General features: G+C 40.2%; 1 protein-coding gene across 7 annotated transcripts in view; it reads left to right on the forward strand.

The window, feature by feature from the left end:
• The window catches only part of Tdrd3 (tudor domain containing 3), a 162,852-nt gene that overhangs the window by 33,499 nt on the left and 108,532 nt on the right, over nt 1–20,821 (forward strand). For 5 of the 7 annotated variants that reach the window (XR_005493732.2, XR_005493733.2, XM_063274315.1 and 2 more), the window contains exons 2-3: nt 4,466–4,550; nt 6,092–6,157. The exons of 1 other annotated variant lie outside the window; for it this stretch is intronic. Coding sequence is in view for 3 of the 6 variants with exons in the window: in XM_063274315.1 (XP_063130385.1) it covers nt 4,466–4,550; nt 6,092–6,157 (151 nt within the window). In the remaining 3 variants the exon portion in view is untranslated. The remainder of the gene's footprint in view (nt 1–4,465; nt 4,551–6,091; nt 6,158–20,821) is intronic. One more of the 7 variants, NM_001012043.1, reaches the window with a different exon arrangement.

The following is a 20,821-nucleotide window of genomic DNA, read 5'->3' on the forward strand; positions in this document are numbered from 1 at the left end:
TCTTTCCTGTGTACTTATGGATGGATTTGCAAAAGGATTCCTTCAAGTGTATCTTGATCACTGCTATTGCTGTGAAGAGACGCAATGACCATGGCAACTCTCATGAAAGGAAGCATGTAATTGCAGCTTGCTTCAGAGGATTCAGAGGATTCAGAGGTTTAGTCTATTATCATCATGACTGGGAGCCTGACTTTACACAGGCAGACACTGCTGGAGAAGTAGCTGAGAGTTCTACATCCTTATCTGCATTCAGCAGGAAGAGACAGCGATGCTGGGTCTGCCTTGTGCTTCTGAAGCCCCCAGTGACACACTTGCTCCAATAAGGCCACACCTCCTAATCCTTCTCAAGTAGTGCTGCTCCCTGGTGACTATGCATTCAAATATTGAATCTGTGGAGGTCATTCTTAATTCAAATCACCACAAACTCCCTTCTGTAGAGCTTGCTAAGTGATCATAAAAACCCTTTAGTCAATTTTTATCATGGAAAGTATTTTCTCTTCAATTATGTCACAAAATTTTGCTTGACACAGTAGGGAATCCTTCCGTGCCCTCTGGCTTTAAAAGTTTTGTTTCAATAATGTGTTATTTTTATGGGCCTGCCTTTTTATATGTGATTTAAGTGTTTTCTTGCTACTTTCAGTATTTTGTTCTGTTTTTATCTGTATATTGTTTGAATTTTTAATATGATTTAAGCAAGGCACAGTAAACTAGACTGCTCCATGGTAGAAAGAAAGGTTTATTGGAGACCAGATTGCTGAGGCTGTGTTGTCTGCAGTGGAGGGCAGCAGAGCACTGAGTAAAAGGATGGAAAAGCAAACACATTTACGTGACAACAGAGTGTGGTTTTTGATCTACAGAGTGACTGGGAACTAAGCGTCCAAGGTTCCTGGTAACCAGAAGCCTCCTCAGGAGATCTGGTTAGAATGCTGTCCAGTACTGCTATTTTGTGTGTGGGGAATACTGCGGTGGATCTAAGGACAGAGGGGAGGTTCTTCTCCGGTCCTTTGCTGTTTGTTGTTCTAAATGTCTTCTGTAACTGGACTGACATATCTTTTACTAATACTGGGGAGTTTCTTAAGATTCTTTTGAACGTTTTCTATGGCATTAGAATTAGGTTCCCTCCTTTGATGCTCACTTAGCCATGGACTGTTGTCCACAGTGTCATGGATGTCGTGGAGGTTTCACGGTGCGTTCTCACGATTGACCAAGCTCACCTGGTCTGTTCTCCCCTTCACCCACAGAGCGTCTCATTGACTCTGTGCTTCCACCTCAAGCATCCACACTGGGTTTCCTTAGTACGTCTTTCTCGTTCTTGGATCTTTCATATTCTGTGTCACCTTCCTCAGTGATTTGTTTTTGTTTCTAACCGGGAACTTGTTTTTGGTTTCTTTGGACATATTTATGATCACTTGTGAGTTCTCTGGGACTGTCTAACTCAACTCTCACTGGGTGCCATTGTTGGTTGTATGATTGATGGATTTCGAAGTTGTGTTGTTTTGGTTTTCTTGTGTTCCTGTGTTGAGAAAACATGACTGATTGGGATGAATTTTTTTTAATTATTTGTTTTTTCAATTTCAGTACTTGGGGTGTTCAGGTGGGACTTAGGTGTCTTTGGGGTGTATAGTTCAGACAACAGTTCAGGAACTCGGAATATCTGGTGTGAACTCTGCATTAATCCAAGAGTAGAATGTTAACTGTGAGAACCATTGTTGCTGGATATTACCACTGTTAATGTTAACCTAGCCAATTAACAACAGCAGTCCCCTTGACTTTAATAACTATTGAATGTATAACTGTTTAATAAGAGTTATAGTATGGAATATACTGAGGTTTTACTTAGTAAGATTAGGATTGGCACAAAGATGAGGTTGGGATAAATGTTAGTTTTACTTTAGAAAGGAAAAAAATAACTGAGGACGGCAAAGTATTCAGGAGGGGAAGGCTGAGGGACTGTTAGCCCCACCAACGCTAGAGGTTCTTCCAGCCTGGGAAGCTTAGAGCTAGCAATTAAAATGTAGGAGGGAAGAAAGAGAGAAGGAGATCTTAGGAATAAGAGAGGAAGTGCAAGTGATGTGCTTGAGAGATACAATAAAAAATGCCTTTTAGTAGAGTCCATGGAGGAACATACACAGAATCATAAAACCTAACAGCAATATGCAGACAAAAACATAACTATCATGAGGCATATATGCACGAATGGGATCAAATGATAGAAAATTAGAAATAAAAGGAATACTATAGAGGAAACAGCTGGTTCTGTGTGAGTTGAAAGGCTGTGTTCTCAAATTCCCTTGCCTCCAGCAGGCTCCTTTCGGTAGTGTGGAATGGTAAGTGGAAGCCCTTCTCTCTGCAGTCTCAATGTATTAAGTGCTTCTAGTGGGATTATCAGTGAGTTTTACATTTCGTATCTCTGCTGTGCCCACAGTAGCTTGGATATTGGATTTTAGTTATCTTCATGTTCCAGCAGGAGTTTACATATTAAATTTCCAATTTGATATCTACATATCATATAGGAGCTAGTGACTCAATGTGGCAGCAAATAATCAATATAGTCAAAGACATGTCCCTGCCAACCCCCCCCCCAAAAAAAAACCCAAAAAAACCACAGACCCACAAAATAGCAGTAAGAATCCCAGGAAGACCATTAATTCAGAGACAAGGCTATTGCTTCATTGTCACATGGCTCCTGTGTCTTGGTTTACAGAGCCCCTGTTAATTCAGAGAATGGTTTCACTCTTTTTTCTCATTGACATTTTAAAGCCTACTTGCTGTAAGTATGTACTGATAGATTCTGTTCTGTTGTTTTAGAAGTTCAAGGTTCAGTACACAATTAAGTGGGCATTGATTATCTCAATGAGTGGAGATATACATGTATATATACATATACACACACATATATATCTATTCAATATTAGGTATATATGTGTATATATCTGTTGAATATATATATAATATATATATATCTATATAATATTGAATTTGTGAACTCTTGACAAAACAAGCATAAATGCTTGACACCTTCAGCCTGACAGCCGCTCGTAACGACATTATTTGCAGGTGTGACTGTGATACCTTCCACTTTTACCTGAAAAGGTTAGCTGTGACTGTTAACTATTAGTGAAATAGCCACAGTGTCACGTGACACTCAGGAGTGAGCAGGAGCAGCTCTCTGGATAACCTAAATAAGCTCTTCTACATAGCTCACAGTGGATGTGCCTGTGTGAGCTGAACCTATTTTGTTTGGCTTAACAAAAACATGAAGGCTGAAAATGAGATCAGACAGTACCTGCCTCTCCTGTCCTCATGCACACAGCGGAAGTGTGCTCGTTTAGGCTGGCCAGTGGATCTATGGATTGTACCAGCTTCAGAGAGTAGATCAGGGCAAGCTGGCTTTGTTTTGATGATCCTGGTTATAATGGATGTTCCTGAGACCTACGATCAGGATGTAGCAAGTGAGGTTGAAACACTAGCCTGTCTTTTATCCTGGTGTTCTGTGGGTTCAGATGATTGCAGGGTTTGGGCACGTCTGTTTCTAGTGACCCTTAGGTTCTGCCACTCTGTAATTCTCCATCTAATTGCCAGTTTACTGCTAATTTTAAATGCTCATTTTTGAAGTTAAATAAAATGTGTGGGATTGGCAATTAAGTGACACTAATAATTTTATTATTTTTTGTGTGGGCACTCTTGTACCATGGTACAAGCATGGTGGTCAGAGGACAACTTGTGGGAGTTGACTCTCTTCTTATACCACATGGGTGACAGGGATCAAACTAGAGTTATCAGGACTACTGTAAGTGCATTGTCCAACAGCCTTCTTGCTAACTCAGGAGTCATTTGAAAACAATGCATTCTGTTTTTTTTCTTTTCGAGATTAAAGTATAATGACATAGTTTTCCCTTCTCTCCTTTCTCTAAACCTTCCCATACACCTCTCCTTGCTCTTTTGCAAATAAATGGTCTCTATTTTTATTAATTATGTTGCATACATATGTGTTTGTGCATATATATTCTTAAATACATAAATACAAACTGCTCAGTCTGTATAATGTTACTTGAACTTGATTATTTTAACTGACTAGTTGGTATTGGATGACCAATCACTGTGCTCTTCCCTGGGGAAACAATTCTAAGGAAACTTTTGTTCATTTTTTTAAACCATTTTGAAAATTTTGTAAGCTGATTAAACTTATATAATGTGGCATTTCTACTGAAATTAAGACAGAACATCACAGACAGACTTGGAATTCAGTGGCTTTTCTCACAAATCATATAAATAGTTTTATTTTGATATAATATCCCAATAAGGGTATAGAGAATATGTATGTATATATACTATTCTTATTAGAATAGTATACAGACTAGGATGTTCCACTCTTAATATTTAATAGAAAATAAAACTGGATATTATAAAATTTTGCTTAATATTAAGTTTAGATAATATTAAGCTGTTTATTTTATTTTAACAGGTATCTTTCAGATGAAGGCATTGAAGCTTGTACAAGCTCTCCTGGGAAAGTCAATATAAATGACATCATCCTGATTGCTCTCAATGTAGGTTAAGTTTATTGACTTTAATTAGACTTTTTAAATTTAAAGCTATAGCAATGAAAAATACATCATAAACTATGTTTTATGATAAGTAAACAAGAGGAAATCTTTAATTTTTGTCCCTTTTAAGTTATAGAGATGTTTGTTGAATTTAGTGACCTAATATTAACTAGTTGTAAATATCATATACAATGTATTGAGAAGGAAAAAGTTCACTATAAAATCCATATTTTTAGTAGTTTCATAATAGTAAGAACTGACAGTTCTTTAAAACAGTTTTCCATTTGACTTGCATTAAATTAGCTATAGCCTTAATTTATCTTAAAACATTTATTTTATCTTATGTGTATGAGTGATTTGCTTGCCTGTATAAAGTGTACCTGGTGTTCTGGGAAGTCGGATGAGGTTGTTGCCCTCACGTGCTTGTGAGCCACCGCTCTCCCTCTGTAACTCCTGTCTAGATGTTTTCTTTTCTTTTTCTTTTTTTTGGAAGCTGGGGACCGAACCCAGGGCCTTGCGCTTGCTAGGCAAGCGTTCTACCACTGAGCTAAATCCCCAACCCCTTAGATGTTTTCTTTATGCTGAGATTTTTGTGTTGAAAAGGACAAGTCTTATTTTTTTCATTTGTAAAGTAGGAAAATAAAAATCTTAAGAAATAGCATTAAAATCTTAATGTGGTCTAGGTTCAAATATTTGAGTTATTCAGAAAAAATTAAGTGCAGTCTTAATTTGTTGAGCACTATTAGTGTTTTGTAAGTATAAAACACAGTCTGTTATGTCTCTTGAGATCCATATTCCATAGAATGACCTTCCACGTGATCATAGGTTTTCCTCTTGAAGACAGTCCCTCCCATAGTTCTGAAAAGCCCACTTTGTGTGTGGACTGTGTAGACTTCTCACAGTCAGGATGCTACTGTAACCCTTGTAAGCTGTCTCTATGCTTTACCTTTTGTGTGTGATGGTTTGCTGAATTACACATATTTCTGTGTTTTTTTGTAGCGGTTTCTTGACCGTTTTCTCTTGCTGTGCTTCCATAAACAGGGACATGTCCGTGCTCTACAGGTGCTGCTGCTGTGCTAGCGCGGCCGCTCCAGAGCCGTCCCTGTCGTTCCCTTGCTTTGCTATGCTAGCAGTGTCAGAGCTGTGGAGTGATCGATTTTCATGGCTCTGGATGCTAAGATTATATGGGATTTAGTTATTAAAACATGTACTGGTTTCTGTAGTCCAAAGCTATCACTTGATATTTGGATTATGGCATTAGTTTTCAGTAAGACCATAATGATGTAATTTGTTGGGGATTTTAATGGAAAAGAGTGACTGTGGTAGAAGAGTAACAATGATATATGATGCTTCCGTTTGTTTACTGGAACAATGTACAGATGTCACCAAATGATTTGAAAATAGTGACTATGTATTTTATAACTAGTTCACGATGTTTGCTTAGGTTTTGTTCCACAAACATAACGTAATCTCTTTTGATCATAAGCCTGAATTTAGGTTTACCTTTCTATAATTCTATTTTAATAATAAAATATTTATTTTAGACAGATTTGAGAACAATTGGCAAGAAGTTCCTCCCCAGTGACATCAGCGGTGGAAAGGTAGAAAAGGTAAAGAGGAGGCCGACTCTCGCTCTGGTGGCAGCCATTACAAGTTGGAATGTGCACTAAGTTACCTGACAGACAGGCTGGACGGTCTCAGACTTAGGATGCTGTTTCGCTTCACATGTTGAATGTTATTAAAAGTAAAATTCTGGTGAATTTTAAATGTTAAAAACTTCATTCAGAAATTATGGATATGGTGTATTAGTTTGGCATGTAACTCTTGTCACATTATTGAAGTGGCCAGCAAGTCCTCCCTTCTGTTTGTGTTGTTGTTTCCTTTGTAAACTTACGTGTACTCAGTACATGGACATGGAAGCATGTGGTTGTGACGGCACTGGTTTGGCAAAGGTCCATGTTTGGGTCTGCCGTCATGGTGTGCTTCGCACAGGTGTTCCTGTGGCGTTTCTCCAAATGCAGGAATACCCTTTAAAAATAACCAGTTAGGGATGGAATTTCCTGTATATTTCTGTTTAGTTATTTTTTAATTTGAAAAGAAATATAATATTTTAGTAAAGAATTTAAACTGTGCTTTTGGTCTTGTATTGAACTGTTAGTCTTGTTTCTTGGCTGTGTTATAGTCTAGCGTCTTCTTTACATTCCCTAGGGGAATAGGGAGCAGGTGGTTACTTTCCTCTCAATAATTCTTTGTACTTCTGTCACTGCCCCAATTTTTTTCCCATTTATCTTGGATCTTTTACTTATTGTTAATTTCAAGTATTGATTTCTGAGTTTTAGTGTGTTTTTACAAAGTCCTTCAATTTGTTCCTAATTTTTACTTTTTGTTACAGAAGTAGTTGTTCTCAGGTGTAGTTTTACCCCTGCTGAGTTTCCAGTCCCTAGCATTCCCTAGAAGGAACCTGATAATGTGCATGTTGGTCCTCTTTAGGTGATGTTGGCTGTGGGTGGGGACATCCTCAGGAAAGATCCCACATTATAACTGCAGATTGGTGGCAGTCGTGCATAGCTCTGGTGGACAGTAACCACATGAGAGTTCATGCACATCTCTGTACTATTGGGTTAAGACAATGAGCGCTTTCTGTGTAGTGTTTTACTGTTCGTTCACCTATTGTCTCTGTGTCCTTAAGACTCAGAGCTCACCTTGCTGCTGCCTTGAGCTCACCAGCAGATGGAGACTTTCGTTGTCTTGGTCACTTTCTGAGCACAGTTTTGCTTTGAAAGTTGTGGGCAGTATTTTTTAAAGGTTTCCTTTGTAGGCAGTTCATAACAATAAACAAAACTTTGTAATGTGGAATCTTCTGTGATAAATATTATCACTTAAAACATACTTAAATGTGATGCTAATTTATACATAGAATGAATAGATTAAAGACTCCCTTTTTGTATGAAATAGGAATTTCTAGGTGTTTCTTTTTCTGTTCTTTCTCATTGATTATATTTTCCCTTTTACTAACAGCTGCTGAGACAAGATACAATTCCTTTCACAGCAGGAATGAAAAGGTTTTGAAAACAAGTTTAATAGAAAATTTAAAAGCTGATACATAGATTATACTCATTTTGTTCACCATTGGTTAGAACTAACTCTACACACTGTATTTAATACAGCTGTATTTAGGCTAAAACATTTAAGAGATATACTTTTAGTATGAGTTGAAGATTAATGCCACTCACTATATTTTATTTGTGCCTTTATTACAAAGATTTACTGCCTAGCATTTCATCATGTTAATAGTACCTGATATAATCTACCACTAAATTACCTATGTGACACATGTTCTAGTTTAAAATAAGCTTTATCTTAATCTGTAAATAAGCTATAGGGCTATATTAGTTAAGTGTGGTATTTTTTTTTTTTTTTTTTGGTTCTTTTTTTCGGAGCTGGGGACCGAACCCAGGGCCTTGCGCTTCCTAGGCAAGCGCTCTACCACTGACCTAAATCCCCAGCCCCGTAAGTGTGGTATTTTAATTACAAATCTGCCATTTACTTTGCTGTGTAAATTATTATGTAAATTATACCTAAATATGATGTTAATTTATATATAGAATGAATAGAAATTGTCAGAGCATTCTTTTTATGTTGTTAGTGATTATATTTTTCTTTCACTAGCAGCTTCTGACATGAAGTGTAGTTGCAGGATTTTAGTAAGAATTAATATTCTCTAGTTCCCCTTTTATATTAGGAAAGGAAGAAAGGTTGGTAAAGGAGGTGAGAAGCCAAAGGAGAGTGAGAGGGAAACACAGCAAGCTAGAGTGCATGGCCAGCTCTCAAACACAGAAAATGTGGAAAGCAACTTTCCAATATTTCAAACATAATTAAAAAGACAGTTTACAGTATATGGCTTAAGAGGCAGGGAAGCCATGAGGCAGATTAGGTGTGAGGGTATGATGGGACCAGTAACAGACCAGGAAACCATGAGGACAGCCATTGGCCTTATCCAAACCCCATTTCTCTAATTATTAAGTTTAGTGATTCTTCTTAAGTTACTTAATCTTTCTAGAGGTTAATATTTATATTATGAAAGCACTATTCCTTTATGCCATTGAAATATTAAATGATATTGAACTTAAAATGTTCAATGTAGTGTACTGCACATGGTGACTTTGTCATGTCATGAGCCATTCAGGATTGTATGTTTTTCTCTGAAATCGCTGAGGTTGTGGTTAAAAAAAAAAAATAAATTCAGCAGAACCGGTTCCGTACTCTGTGCTTCTCTCCCTGGCTCTTTGACCCAGGTAGTGCTCGCTCACTTGTTCCGGCTCCGTTGGGCCATAGGAAGTAGTGTTAATTTATCCCAGCGGCTCCACGCTGCCCCAAATACTCTCTGACCTGGGCAATCTGAGCCATTCCAGCGCGGCACCTTGCCATGCTGGTCTCTAGACTTAGTTTGGCACCCATGGGGCCAAATGGAACTAACCGTAATTTAGCTTTCTGGTTAGTATCTCTCCTGGTGGCTCTCTGCTAGTGGAGAACTCTACCGTACCAGCTACCTGGTAAAAATTAGGGCTCTAGATGTCCAGCATGGGCTGGCCTATTGCAGCTCCCTGTCATGGACTCACACTCCTAACAGCTCAGTAAAATCAAGACTTAACAAACTGCAAACCAACAATCAGATTTATTTGTTAAATTTTCAAACATGATAAACTCACAATCAGTTGATAAGGATATAAACCGCCCTCCTAGATAAGATAAATTTGCCTACAGAAATCCATCCCAACTTCCTTGGCAATTCAAGACCACCCAGATCTGGATCATCCCTCCCTGTCTCCATCTTGATTCTCCTAGTTCCCTCTCTCTTGCTTCTCCCTCTCCTTCTAAAACCTCTGTTCCCTCCTCCCTTCCTTTTCATCCAATGACAGACCTCATTTGATCTTATCTGCCTTCACCTGCATGATGACATCAACCTACCCCTCTGCTTGGTTGCTTGTTACTAAGCTCTCCAAAAGAATTCAGTGAAAGAAGCAAGCAAGTGGACTCATCTTTATTGCTTAGGATTTAGTCCTGAGTGTCTTTGAGCCAGACGGATCTTTGTGATAGGATCAAAGATGGCCTGAAGCCCTGTTCTGAACGATTCTACTGAATTCCCAGTTTGTCTATGATGCTTCCATTTCAGAGAGAGGCAGACATTTGAGGATTGGGGGAATTTCCCACGTAGTTAGAAGCCAGGAGGAGAGGTAGCCATCACCCTTGTAGGAACTTCCTTCATTTGTTAGTTATATGTGACTTAGTTTGAAAAAAGCCTCCCCTAAGTGTATCCCCTAGCTCCTTCAGAGGCTAAGTCACTAAGCGTGAGGCTCTTCACAGTGCTCTGGAGCCTTTCTAGACAGATCAGTAATTATCTGCGGAGGAAGGTGGGAGGAGGCTACATTTCATTTCCTGAAAGGCTGGTGTCTGTGTTGTTCCTGTTAGGATTAGTGAGACTAAGATAACACCATTTTCACGATTTGGTAATTCAGATAGAAAGAGAATTGGAGAGCTAGTAGATTTGTGGTCAGGGAAGAAAGATGGTAGGTTTGTAGTCTACTATGAATTTAATCTCATTTCAAGACGTCTTTCTTGGCCTTCAGAAAGATACTGCCATTTGGATTTTGCAGCTGAAGTCTTAGTCATTGCTAATATTACTGATTATTTTGGGAGAATATAGAATTGCAAAAAGTGAAATTACTTTTTTAGTAATTAGTATGTTATTTTTCCCTGAGGGCCTTTCCCCTCTCATTCTATCTGTGGCATTATTTTGAAATATTTATGTACTCTGGATAGTGTCTGACCATGATTTTGTATATTTCAAGCAGAGACTTGAAAAGTGGTGAGAAGGTAGACAGGTTTTTCTCCAGTTTTCCAGTCCAGGCCGCATGGTTCTTAGAGTTTCCCCACTCAAGCCCTGAATGTTGGAGACTGTGTGTGTGTGTGTGTGTGTGTGTGTGTGTGTGTGTGTGTGTGTGTGTGTGTGTGTGTTGTGTGTGTTGTGTTGTGTTGTGTTGTGTTTGGTATGTTGTGTATGTGAGAGAGACCCAGAGAGGAAGGTAGGCAGGCAGGCAGGCAGGAACGCAGAATATGTTATATCTCACACAACCTCTTTTCTGGTTTTTTTTAAGGGCAGAGTTTCTGTTTCTTAGCTATTCTGAAGTGTTGGGACAGCTAGCTGGTAGTGTAGAAGCTGGAGGGAGGCCATGGGAAATAGTCATAATGTAAATGCAGTATGGATATTTAATGTTTTTCTGTTTAATTTTAAATTTTTGTTATTTTCATAGATGTCTAAAACAAAGTAGGCTTGGTAATTGTAAGATAGCTTAGTTGAAAGTTTTGTGTTCAGTCCATTTACATGAGGACTTTTGCACTGTTGTGGAAGAAGCCTGACAGGAAATGTGTCAGATTGTTTAGTGACAGTATCCTGGAGAGAGGGGTACAAATGTCTCTTCATTACAAATAGGGAACCAACAACCAACTAAGTAAAATGTCCAGTTAGATGAACCAAGAAGTTTATTGTGGTTCCTTACAGAAGTAGCTGAGAGGGTTGTCTACAGGAGCAGGTGTTGGCTCAAAGGCAGTGGCGTCATGGAAATGTCCACCCTATGGCTGGCTCAGCAGGTTGGAGAATCTTCTCCACGCACTTGGACTCATCATTCAGAGAAGTGAGGACTCAGAGCAGCCATCTCCCCTCCCCGTCCAAGGGAGGGCCTCATTAATCTTAGTGTCAGCTCTGCAAGGCTTGATGGAGACCTGGAGTCTCTTGAGCTACCCTGCAGGATGCACGGTTTCAACCCGAAATAAACTGATGCACAGCAGTCATGCTCCAGAGTTATGTCTTTAACTTGTCGTCCTCGCTCGCACTGACTTACATATGACTTCTTCAAATGTGAAGCTGATTTAATGCTTCAGTTTTGGAAGCTGAAGTCACTGTCTCAGAGCTTCAGCAATACCAGCGTGAGCCACAAGATGTCTGTCTTGGCTTAAAATTCAGAAGGAACCAACCTAGTTCTGAAGTTTAGAGGGTGAATATTTTTAAGGAAAAAAAAAAAGCAGGTAAAAGGTTCAGGTTTAGTCGAAAGCTGTTTTCTTTCTACTTTGTTAATGTAGTCTGGTAAATAATAGCTTATTAGTGTTCCATTTAGTAAGTGATTAAAATTAGGCATGTTCTTGTATTTTTTTAGAAAAATGAATAAAATTAGGAATTTGTGTTTTATTTACTAGGGTTTAGTAATGCAATTTCCTATTATTTTGGTCTGAATCTTTTTAAGTGTAGACAGATAAATTCTGAAAACTAAAATAACAATAACAACAACGAAACTTTAAAAAGTAAGTTCTGCAGCTGGAGTGGGGTTTGTCCCCAAAGCTGCTGTCTGTTCAGGAGACATGCTCTTCTGCTACCTGGGCTGCCTTGTCTGGCCTCAGTGGGAGAGGAGCTGCCTCACAAAGACTTGAAGTGCTAGGGTTGGGGGGAAACCCAGGGCCTCACCTGCTCAATGAAGAGAGGAGGCATGGGGGAAGGATGTGGGAGGGGTTGACTGGGCAGGGAGCAGTGAGCAGGGTGTAAGACTTAATAAGTTAAAAAAAATTAAAATAAAAGTAAGTTCTGTCAGAAGCAGTAAAAGTCAAGAGTGGGAATTGCGGCCTCTGAGTGGGGCCTCCACATGCTCCTATCCTGGGTCAATTGCTGTAACTACTCAACATAATGGAAGGCCATTTGTTTATAACTGTTGCTTTTGTTCAGGAATTCCAAGTTTGGGAAATTATTCAAGATGTTTTTTATTTGTTTTATATTTTTTGAGACAGGGTTTCTCTGTGTACCCTTGACTGTCTTTGAACTCACCCTATACATCAGATTGGCCTAGAACTCACAGAAATCCACCTGCCTTTACCTCCCCAATACTGGGATTAAAGGTATGCACCATCATGCCTAGCTTCAAGGTAGTATTTTGAAGGGTTTTACCATTTCTAAAGGATAAACATTTTAGCCATATTGTAAATATACTACTACATTATAATCTATACACTTTCTTTGTATTATTACATTAACATCATTGTTATCTTCACTTCAATGGTCTTTCTGTATGTTTGTATATTCTGTATGGTCACTTTATGTTTGGTCTCTCTGTCTATCACTTGAAAATTATAGACAGTTTTGGTCTCTTCCCCTCTCCATCTTTGGAATGTCAAGTCTTAACTTGTTTAGAGCTTCTTTTCTGCACAATCTCTGTTTGTTGTCTTTTTGAGGCTTTGTTCAAGGATCTCCTGGTCTTTATTATTGGTATAGTCTGGAAACCCATTAAAGCAGAAACTACCACTGTGAATTCAGAGCTGTCGCTGCAGTGCCCAGATGTCTTCAGCTGTAGGCAAACTGCCACTTCGTCTGTAGTTTCCAACTCGAGTGCAGCGTCTCTTCTACTCTTCTGACCTCTTGACTCCAGCTAGACTTTAAAAAATGATATTCTTATTGCTCTGTATGCCATGTTCTGCTTTTAGTGTTAGCTGTAGAAGGTGCAGTAGAAAACCAATGTGCTTTGGGGAGACTGCTCCATGTTTGCATTCTGTTTCTGTGCTACAGTCGCTGATGACCTCTGGCAAAGTATTTCTTTCCCTGGGCTGTCAGGTCTCTTTACATGGAGATAGAGAACAATCCTAATGGACTGTGTACTTCCACAGGTGAATTCAGTAGTGTCTGTAAAGCACCTGCCTGGGCTCTTGGTATATTTTTGAATGTTAATTAAATTATAGTATAGCATTGGAAAATAATTTTTGTTTATTTTATTCTTCCTGTTGTTTGAGAGAGGTTTGCCACACATCCCAGAACAGCTTGAAACTTGCTGTTCAGCAGAGGGTGTCCTCATCTTTGTGATTCTCTGGGCCTTAGCCTCCCAGGTGCTAGTGTTCCCAGTGTGCTCTCTGCTCAGGAGTATTTATCTTATTATTAGTTTCATATGTGTGGGTGCTTTGCCTGCATGTATGTCTGTGCACCCCATGTGTACCTGGTGCCTGTAGAGGGCAGAAGAAAGTAGTAGAGCATCTGGAATGGAGGTTTCAGACAGATGGCTGTTAGCCACTAAACTCCCCGGAAAGAGCAGTCAGTGCTCTTAACTACTGAGGCATTTCTCTTAGCCTGTAGAAGTATTTTTATTCAAGCAGGTAAAAAATGATTCCATTTATTCATTTATGTACTTAATAGAGGTGTGTGTGTGTGTGTCTGTGTGTCTGTGTAATCTGTGTATTTGTGTGTGTGTTGGTCAGAAGACAGCTTTTAGGAGTTGGTTCTCCCCTTTTACCACGAGGGCCTTAGGACTTGAACTCAGATCTTCATGCTTCCTGGCATGTGCCTTTCTTGCCTAGCCACCTCATTGGCCCTCTAGCAGTGAAAGAGATGAAGAGCTCCATAACAGGAGGGCTATCTGAGCTCAGTTACAGATGCAGCCTTCCTCTCTAGCCTGCTGGCTATGGAGTAATGGGTAGCTCTCCATAGTGGAGGCATATTTAACATCTTAGAGTACATTGTATGTGGGCTGGAACGATGGCTCAACATTTAATGCTTCTTGCTGCTTTCGCACAGGACTTGAGTATGGTTCCCAGCACCCATGTTGACAACCACCAGTAACTCCAGCTTCCTGATCTGATACCCTCTTTTGGCCTCTATGAGCACCTGTATATGTGTGCAGATGCATGTAGACAAATACATGTACACGTAAAAATAAATCCTTGGGGGGAGGGAGAGCTAAACCTTCAGAGAGGCAGACAAGCCTGGGAAACCAGAAGAGACTGCTCCCTGCACACACATCTCGGACGCCAGAGGAAAAAGCCAAAGACCATCTGGAACCCTGGTGCACTGAAGCTCCCGGAAGGGGCTGCACAGGTCTTCCTGGCTGCTGCCGCTGCAGAGAGCCCCTGGGCAGCACCCCACGAGCGAACCTGAGCCTCGGGACCACAGGTAAGACCAAATTTTCTGCTGCAAGAAAGCTGCCTGGTGAGCTTGGGACACGGAAGCAGAATTTCTCTAGGAGGCACAGTCTGTGTTTACCGGAAGTCCCACACCCGCGGATCCTGGCCCGCAGCAGCTCTCTGCTCCCAGACCCGGTGAGAGAGAGACCCAACCGCCTGATCAGGTGGGCACTCCTGAGGCTGCAGAGCGGAAGAGACCACCAACACTGCTCACCCCTGCCCACATCCCTGGCCCAAGAGGAAACTGTATAAGGCCTCTGGGCTCCCGTGGGGGAGGGCCCAGGAGCGGCAGGACTTCTGCGCCTGAGACACCGCCGGAACCTGAAAGAAACAGACCAGATAAACAGTTCTCTACACCCAAAACCCGTGGGAGGGAGAGCTAAACCTTCAGAGAGGCAGACAAGCCTGGGAAACCAGAAGAGACTGCTCCCTGCACACACATCTCGGACGCCAGAGGAAAAAGCCAAAGACCATCTGGAACCCTGGTGCACTGAAGCTCCCGGAAGGGGCTGCACAGGTCTTCCTGGTTGCTGCCACTGCAGAGAACCCCTGGGCAGCACCCCACGAGCGAACCTGAGCCTCGGGACCACAGGTAAGACCAAATTTTCTGCTGCAAGAAAGCTGCCTGGTGAACTCAAGACACAGGCCCACAGGAACAGCTGAAGACCTGTAGAGAGGAAAAACTACACGCCCGAAAGCAGAACACACTGTCCCCATAACTGACTGAAAGAGAGGAAAACAGGTCTACAGCACTCCTGACACACAGGCTTATAGGTCAGTCTAGCCACTGTCAGAAATAGCAGAACAAAGTAACACTAGAGATAATCTGATGGCGAGAGGCAAGCGCAGGAACCCAAGCAACAGAAACCAAGACTGCATGCCATCATCGGAGCCCAATTCTCCCACCAAAACAAACATGGAATATCCAAACACACCAGAAAAGCAAGATCTAGTTTCAAAATCATATTTGATCATGATGCTGGAGGACTTCAAGAAAGACATGAACACACTTAGGGAAACACAGGAAATCATTAATAAACAAGTAGAAGCCTACAGAGAGGAATGGCAAAAATCCCTGAAAGAATTCCAGGAAAACACAATCAAACAGATGAAGGAATTAAAAATGGAAATAGAAGCAATCAAGAAAGAACACATGGAAACAACCCTGGATATAGAAAACCAAAAGAAGAGACAAGGAGCTGTAGATACAAGCTTCACCAACAGAATACAAGAGATGGAAGAGAGAATCTCAGGAGCAGAAGATTCCATAGAAATCATTGACTCAACTGTCAAAGATAATGTAAAGCGGAAAAAGCTACTGGTCCAAAACATACAGGAAATCCAGGACTCAATGAGAAGATCAAACCTAAGGATAATAGGTATAGAAGAGAGTGAAGACTCCCAGCTCAAAGGACCAGTAAATATCTTCAACAAAATCATAGAAGAAAACTTCCCTAACCTAAAAAAAGAGATACCCATAGGCATACAAGAAGCCTACAGAACTCCAAATAGATTGGACCAGAAAAGAAACACCTCCCGTCACATAATTGTCAAAACACCAAACGCACAAAATAAAGAAAGAATATTAAAAGCAGTAAGGGAAAAAGGTCAAGTAACATATAAAGGGAGACCTATCAGAATCACACCAGACTTCTCGCCAGAAACTATGAAGGCCAGAAGATCCTGGACTGATGTCATACAGACGCTAAGAGAACACAATGCCAGCCCAGGTTACTGTATCCAGCAAAACTCTCAATTAACATTGATGGAGAAACCAAGATATTCCATGACAAAACCAAATTTACACAATATCTTTCTACAAATCCAGCACTACAAAGGATAATAAATGGTAAAGCCCAACATAAGGAGGCAAGCTATACCCTAGAAGAAGCAAGAAACTAATCGTCTTGGCAACAAAACAAAGAGAATGAAAGCACACAAACATAACCTCACATCCAAATATGAATATAACGGGAAGCAATATCACTATTCCTTAATATCTCTCAATATCAATGGCCTCAACTCCCCAATAAAAAGACATAGATTAACAAACTGGATACGCAACGAGGACCCTGCATTCTGCTGCCTACAGGAAACACACCTCAGAGACAAAGACAGACACTACCTCAGAGTGAAAGGCTGGAAAACAACTTTCCAAGCAAATGGTCAGAAGAAGCAAGCTGGAGTAGCCATTCTAATATCAAATAAAATCAATTTCCAACTAAAAGTCATCAAAAAAGATAAGGAAGGACACTTCATATTCATCAAAGGAAAAATCCACCAAGATGAACTCTCAATCCTAAATATCTATGCCCCAAATACAAGGGCACCTACATACGTAAAAGAAACCTTACTAAAGCTCAAAACACACATTGCACCTCACACAATAATAGTGGGAGATTTCAACACCCCACTCTCATCAATGGACAGATCATGGAAACAGAAATTAAACAGTGATGTCGACAGACTAAGAGAAGTCATGAGCCAAATGGACTTAACGGATATTTATAGAACATTCTATCCTAAAGCAAAAGGATATACCTTCTTCTCAGCTCCTCATGGTACTTTCTCCAAAATTGACCATATAATTGGTCAGAAAACGGGCCTCAACAGGTACAGAAAGATAGAAATAATCCCATGCGTGCTATCGGACCACCACGGCCTAAAACTGGTCTTCAATAACAATAAGGGAAGAATGCCCACATATACGTGGAAATTGAACAATGCTCTACTCAATGATAACCTGGTCAAGGAAGAAATAAAGAAAGAAATTAAAAACTTTTTAGAATTTAATGAAAATGAAGATACAACATACCCAAACTTATGGGACACAATGAAAGCTGTGCTAAGAGGAAAACTCATAGCGCTGAGTGCCTGCAGAAAGAAACAGGAAAGAGCATATGTCAGCAGCTTGACAGCACACCTAAAAGCTCTAGAACAAAAAGAAGCAAATACACCCAGGAGGAGTAGAAGGCAGGAAATAATCAAACTCAGAGCTGAAATCAACCAAGTAGAAACAAAAAGGACCATAGAAAGAATCAACAGAACCAAAAGTTGGTTCTTTGAGAAAATCAACAAGATAGATAAACCCTTAGCCAGACTAACGAGAGGACACAGAGAGTGCGTCCAAATTAACAAAATCAGAAATGAAAAGGGAGACATAACTACAGATTCAGAGGAAATTCAAAAAAATCATCAGATCTTACTATAAAAACCTATATTCAACAAAATTTGAAAATCTTCAGGAAATGGACAATTTCCTAGACAGATACCAGGTATGGAAGTTAAGTCAGGAACAGATAAACCAGTTAAACAACCCCATAACTCCTAAGGAAATAGAAGCAGTCATTAAAGGTCTCCCAACCAAAAAGAGCCCAGGTCCAGACGGGTTTAGTGCAGAATTCTATCAAACCTTCATAGAAGACCTCATACCAATATTATCCAAACTATTCCACAAAATTGAAACAGATGGAGCCCTACCGAATTCCTTCTACGAAGCCACAATCACTCTTATACCTAAACCACACAAAGACACAACAAAGAAAGAGAACTTCATACCAATTTCCCTATGAATATCGACGCAAAAATACTCAATAAAATTCTGGCAAACCGAATTCAAGAGCACATCAAAACAATCATCCACCATGATCAAGTAGGCTTCATCCCAGGCATGCAGGGATGGTTTAATATACGGAAAACCATCAACGTGATCCATTATATAAACAAACTGAAAGAACAGAACCACATGATCATTTCATTAGATGCTGAGAAAGCATTTGACAAAATTCAACACCACTTCATGATAAAAGTCCTGGAAAGAATAGGAATTCAAGGCCCATACCTAAACATAGTAAAAGCCATATACAGCAAACCAGTTGCTAACATTAAACTAAATGGAGAGAAACTTGAAGCAATCCCACTAAAATCAGGGACTAGACAAGGCTGCCCACTCTCTCCCTACTTATTCAATATAGTTCTTGAAGTTCTAGCCAGAGCAATCAGACAACAAAAGGAGATCAAAGGGATACAGATCGGAAAAGAAGAGGTCAAAATATCACTATTTGCAGATGATATGATAGTATATTTAAGTGATCCCAAAAGTTCCACCAGAGAACTACTAAAGCTGATAAACAACTTCAGCAAAGTGGCTGGGTATAAAATTAACTCAAATAAATCAGTTGCCTTCCTCTATACAAAAGAGAAACAAGCCGAGAAAGAAATTAGGGAAACGACACCCTTCATAATAGACCCAAATAATATAAAGTACCTCGGTGTGACTTTAACCAAGCAAGTAAAAGATCTGTACAATAAGAACTTCAAGACACTGAAGAAAGAAATTGAAGAAGACCTCAGAAGATGGAAAGATCTCCCATGCTCATGGATTGGCAGGATTAATATAGTAAAAATGGCCCTTTTACCAAAAGCAATCTACAGATTCAATGCAATCCCCATCAAAATACCAATCCAATTCTTCAAAGAGTTAGACAGAACAATTTGCAAATTCATCTGGAATAACAAAAAACCCAGGATAGCTAAAGCTATCCTCAACAATAAAAGGACTTCAGGGGGAATCACTATCCCTGAACTCAAGCAGTATTACAGAGCAATAGTGATAAAAACTGCATGGTATTGGTACAGAGACAGACAGATAGACCAATGGAATAGAATTGAAGACCCAGAAATGAACCCACACACCTATGGTCACTTGATTTTTGACAAAGGAGCCAAAACCATCCAATGGAAAAAAGATAGCATTTTCAGCAAATGGTGCTGGGTCAACTGGAGGGCAACATGTAGAAGAATGCAGATCGATCCATGCTTATCACCCTGTACAAAGCTTAAGTCGAAGTGGATCAAGGACCTCCACATCAAACCAGACACACTCAAACTAATAGAAGAAAAACTAGGGAAGCATCTGGAACACATGGGCACTGGAAAAAATTTCCTGAACAAAACACCAATGGCTTATGCTCTAAGATCAAGAATTGACAAATGGGATCTCATAAAACTGCAAAGCTTCTGTAAGGCAAAGGACACTGTGGTTAGGACAAAACGGCAACCAACAGACTGGGAAAAGATCTTTACCAACCCTACAACAGATAGAGGCCTTATATCCAAAATATACAAAGAACTCAAGAAGTTAGACCGCAGGGAAACAAATAACCCTATTAAAAAATGGGGTTCAGAGCTAAACAAAGAATTCACAGCTGAGGAATGCCGAATGGCTGAGAAACACCTAAAGAAATGTTCAACATCTTTAGTCATAAGGGAAATGCAAATCAAAACAACCCTGAGATTTCACCTCACACCAGTGCGATTGGCTAAGATCAAAAACTCAGGTGACAGCAGATGCTGGCGAGGTTGTGGAGAAAGAGGAACACTCCTCCATTGTTGGTGGGATTGCAGACTGGTAAAACCATTCTGGAAATCAGTCTGGAGGTTCCTCAGAAAATTGGACATTGAACTGCCTGAGGATCCAGCTATACCTCTCTTGGGCATATACCCAAAAGATGCCTCAACATATAAAAGAAACATGTGCTCCACTATGTTCATCGCAGCCTTATTTATAATAGCCAGAAAATGGAAAGAACCCAGATGCCCTTCAACAGAGGAATGGATACAGAAAATGTGGTACATCTACACAATGGAATACTACTCAGCTATCAAAAACAACGAGTTTATGAAATTCGTAGGCAAATGGTTGGAACTGGAAAATATCATCCTGAGTGAACTAACCCAATCACAGAAAGACATACATGGTATGCACTCATTGATAAGTGGCTATTAGCCCAAATGCTTGTATTACCCTAGATCCCTAGAACAAACGAAACTCAAGACGGATGATCAAAATGTGAATGCTTCACTCCTTCTTTAAATGAGGAAAAAGAATACCCTTGGCAGGGAAGGGAGAGGCAAAGATTAAAACAGAGACTGAAGGAACACCCATTCAGAGCCTGCCCCACATTTGGCCCATACATATACAGCCACCCAATTGGACTAGATGGATGAAGCAAAGAAGTGCAGACCGACAGGAGCCGGATGTAGATCGCTCCTGAGAGACACAGCCAGAATACAGCAAATACAGAGGCGAATGCCAGCAGCAAACCACTGAACTGAGAATAGGTCCCCTATTGAAGGAATCAGAGAAAGAACTGGAAGAGCTTGAAGGGGCTCGAGACCCCAAAAGTACAACAATGCCAAGCAACCAGAGCTTCCAGGGACTAAGCCACTACCTAAAGACTATACATGGACTGACCCTGGACTCTGACCCCATAGGTAGCAATGAA

The sequence above is a fragment of the Rattus norvegicus genome, chromosome 15 (genome assembly GCF_036323735.1).
Source record: "Rattus norvegicus strain BN/NHsdMcwi chromosome 15, GRCr8, whole genome shotgun sequence".
In the NCBI taxonomy this organism is placed as follows: Eukaryota; Metazoa; Chordata; class Mammalia; order Rodentia; family Muridae; genus Rattus; species Rattus norvegicus.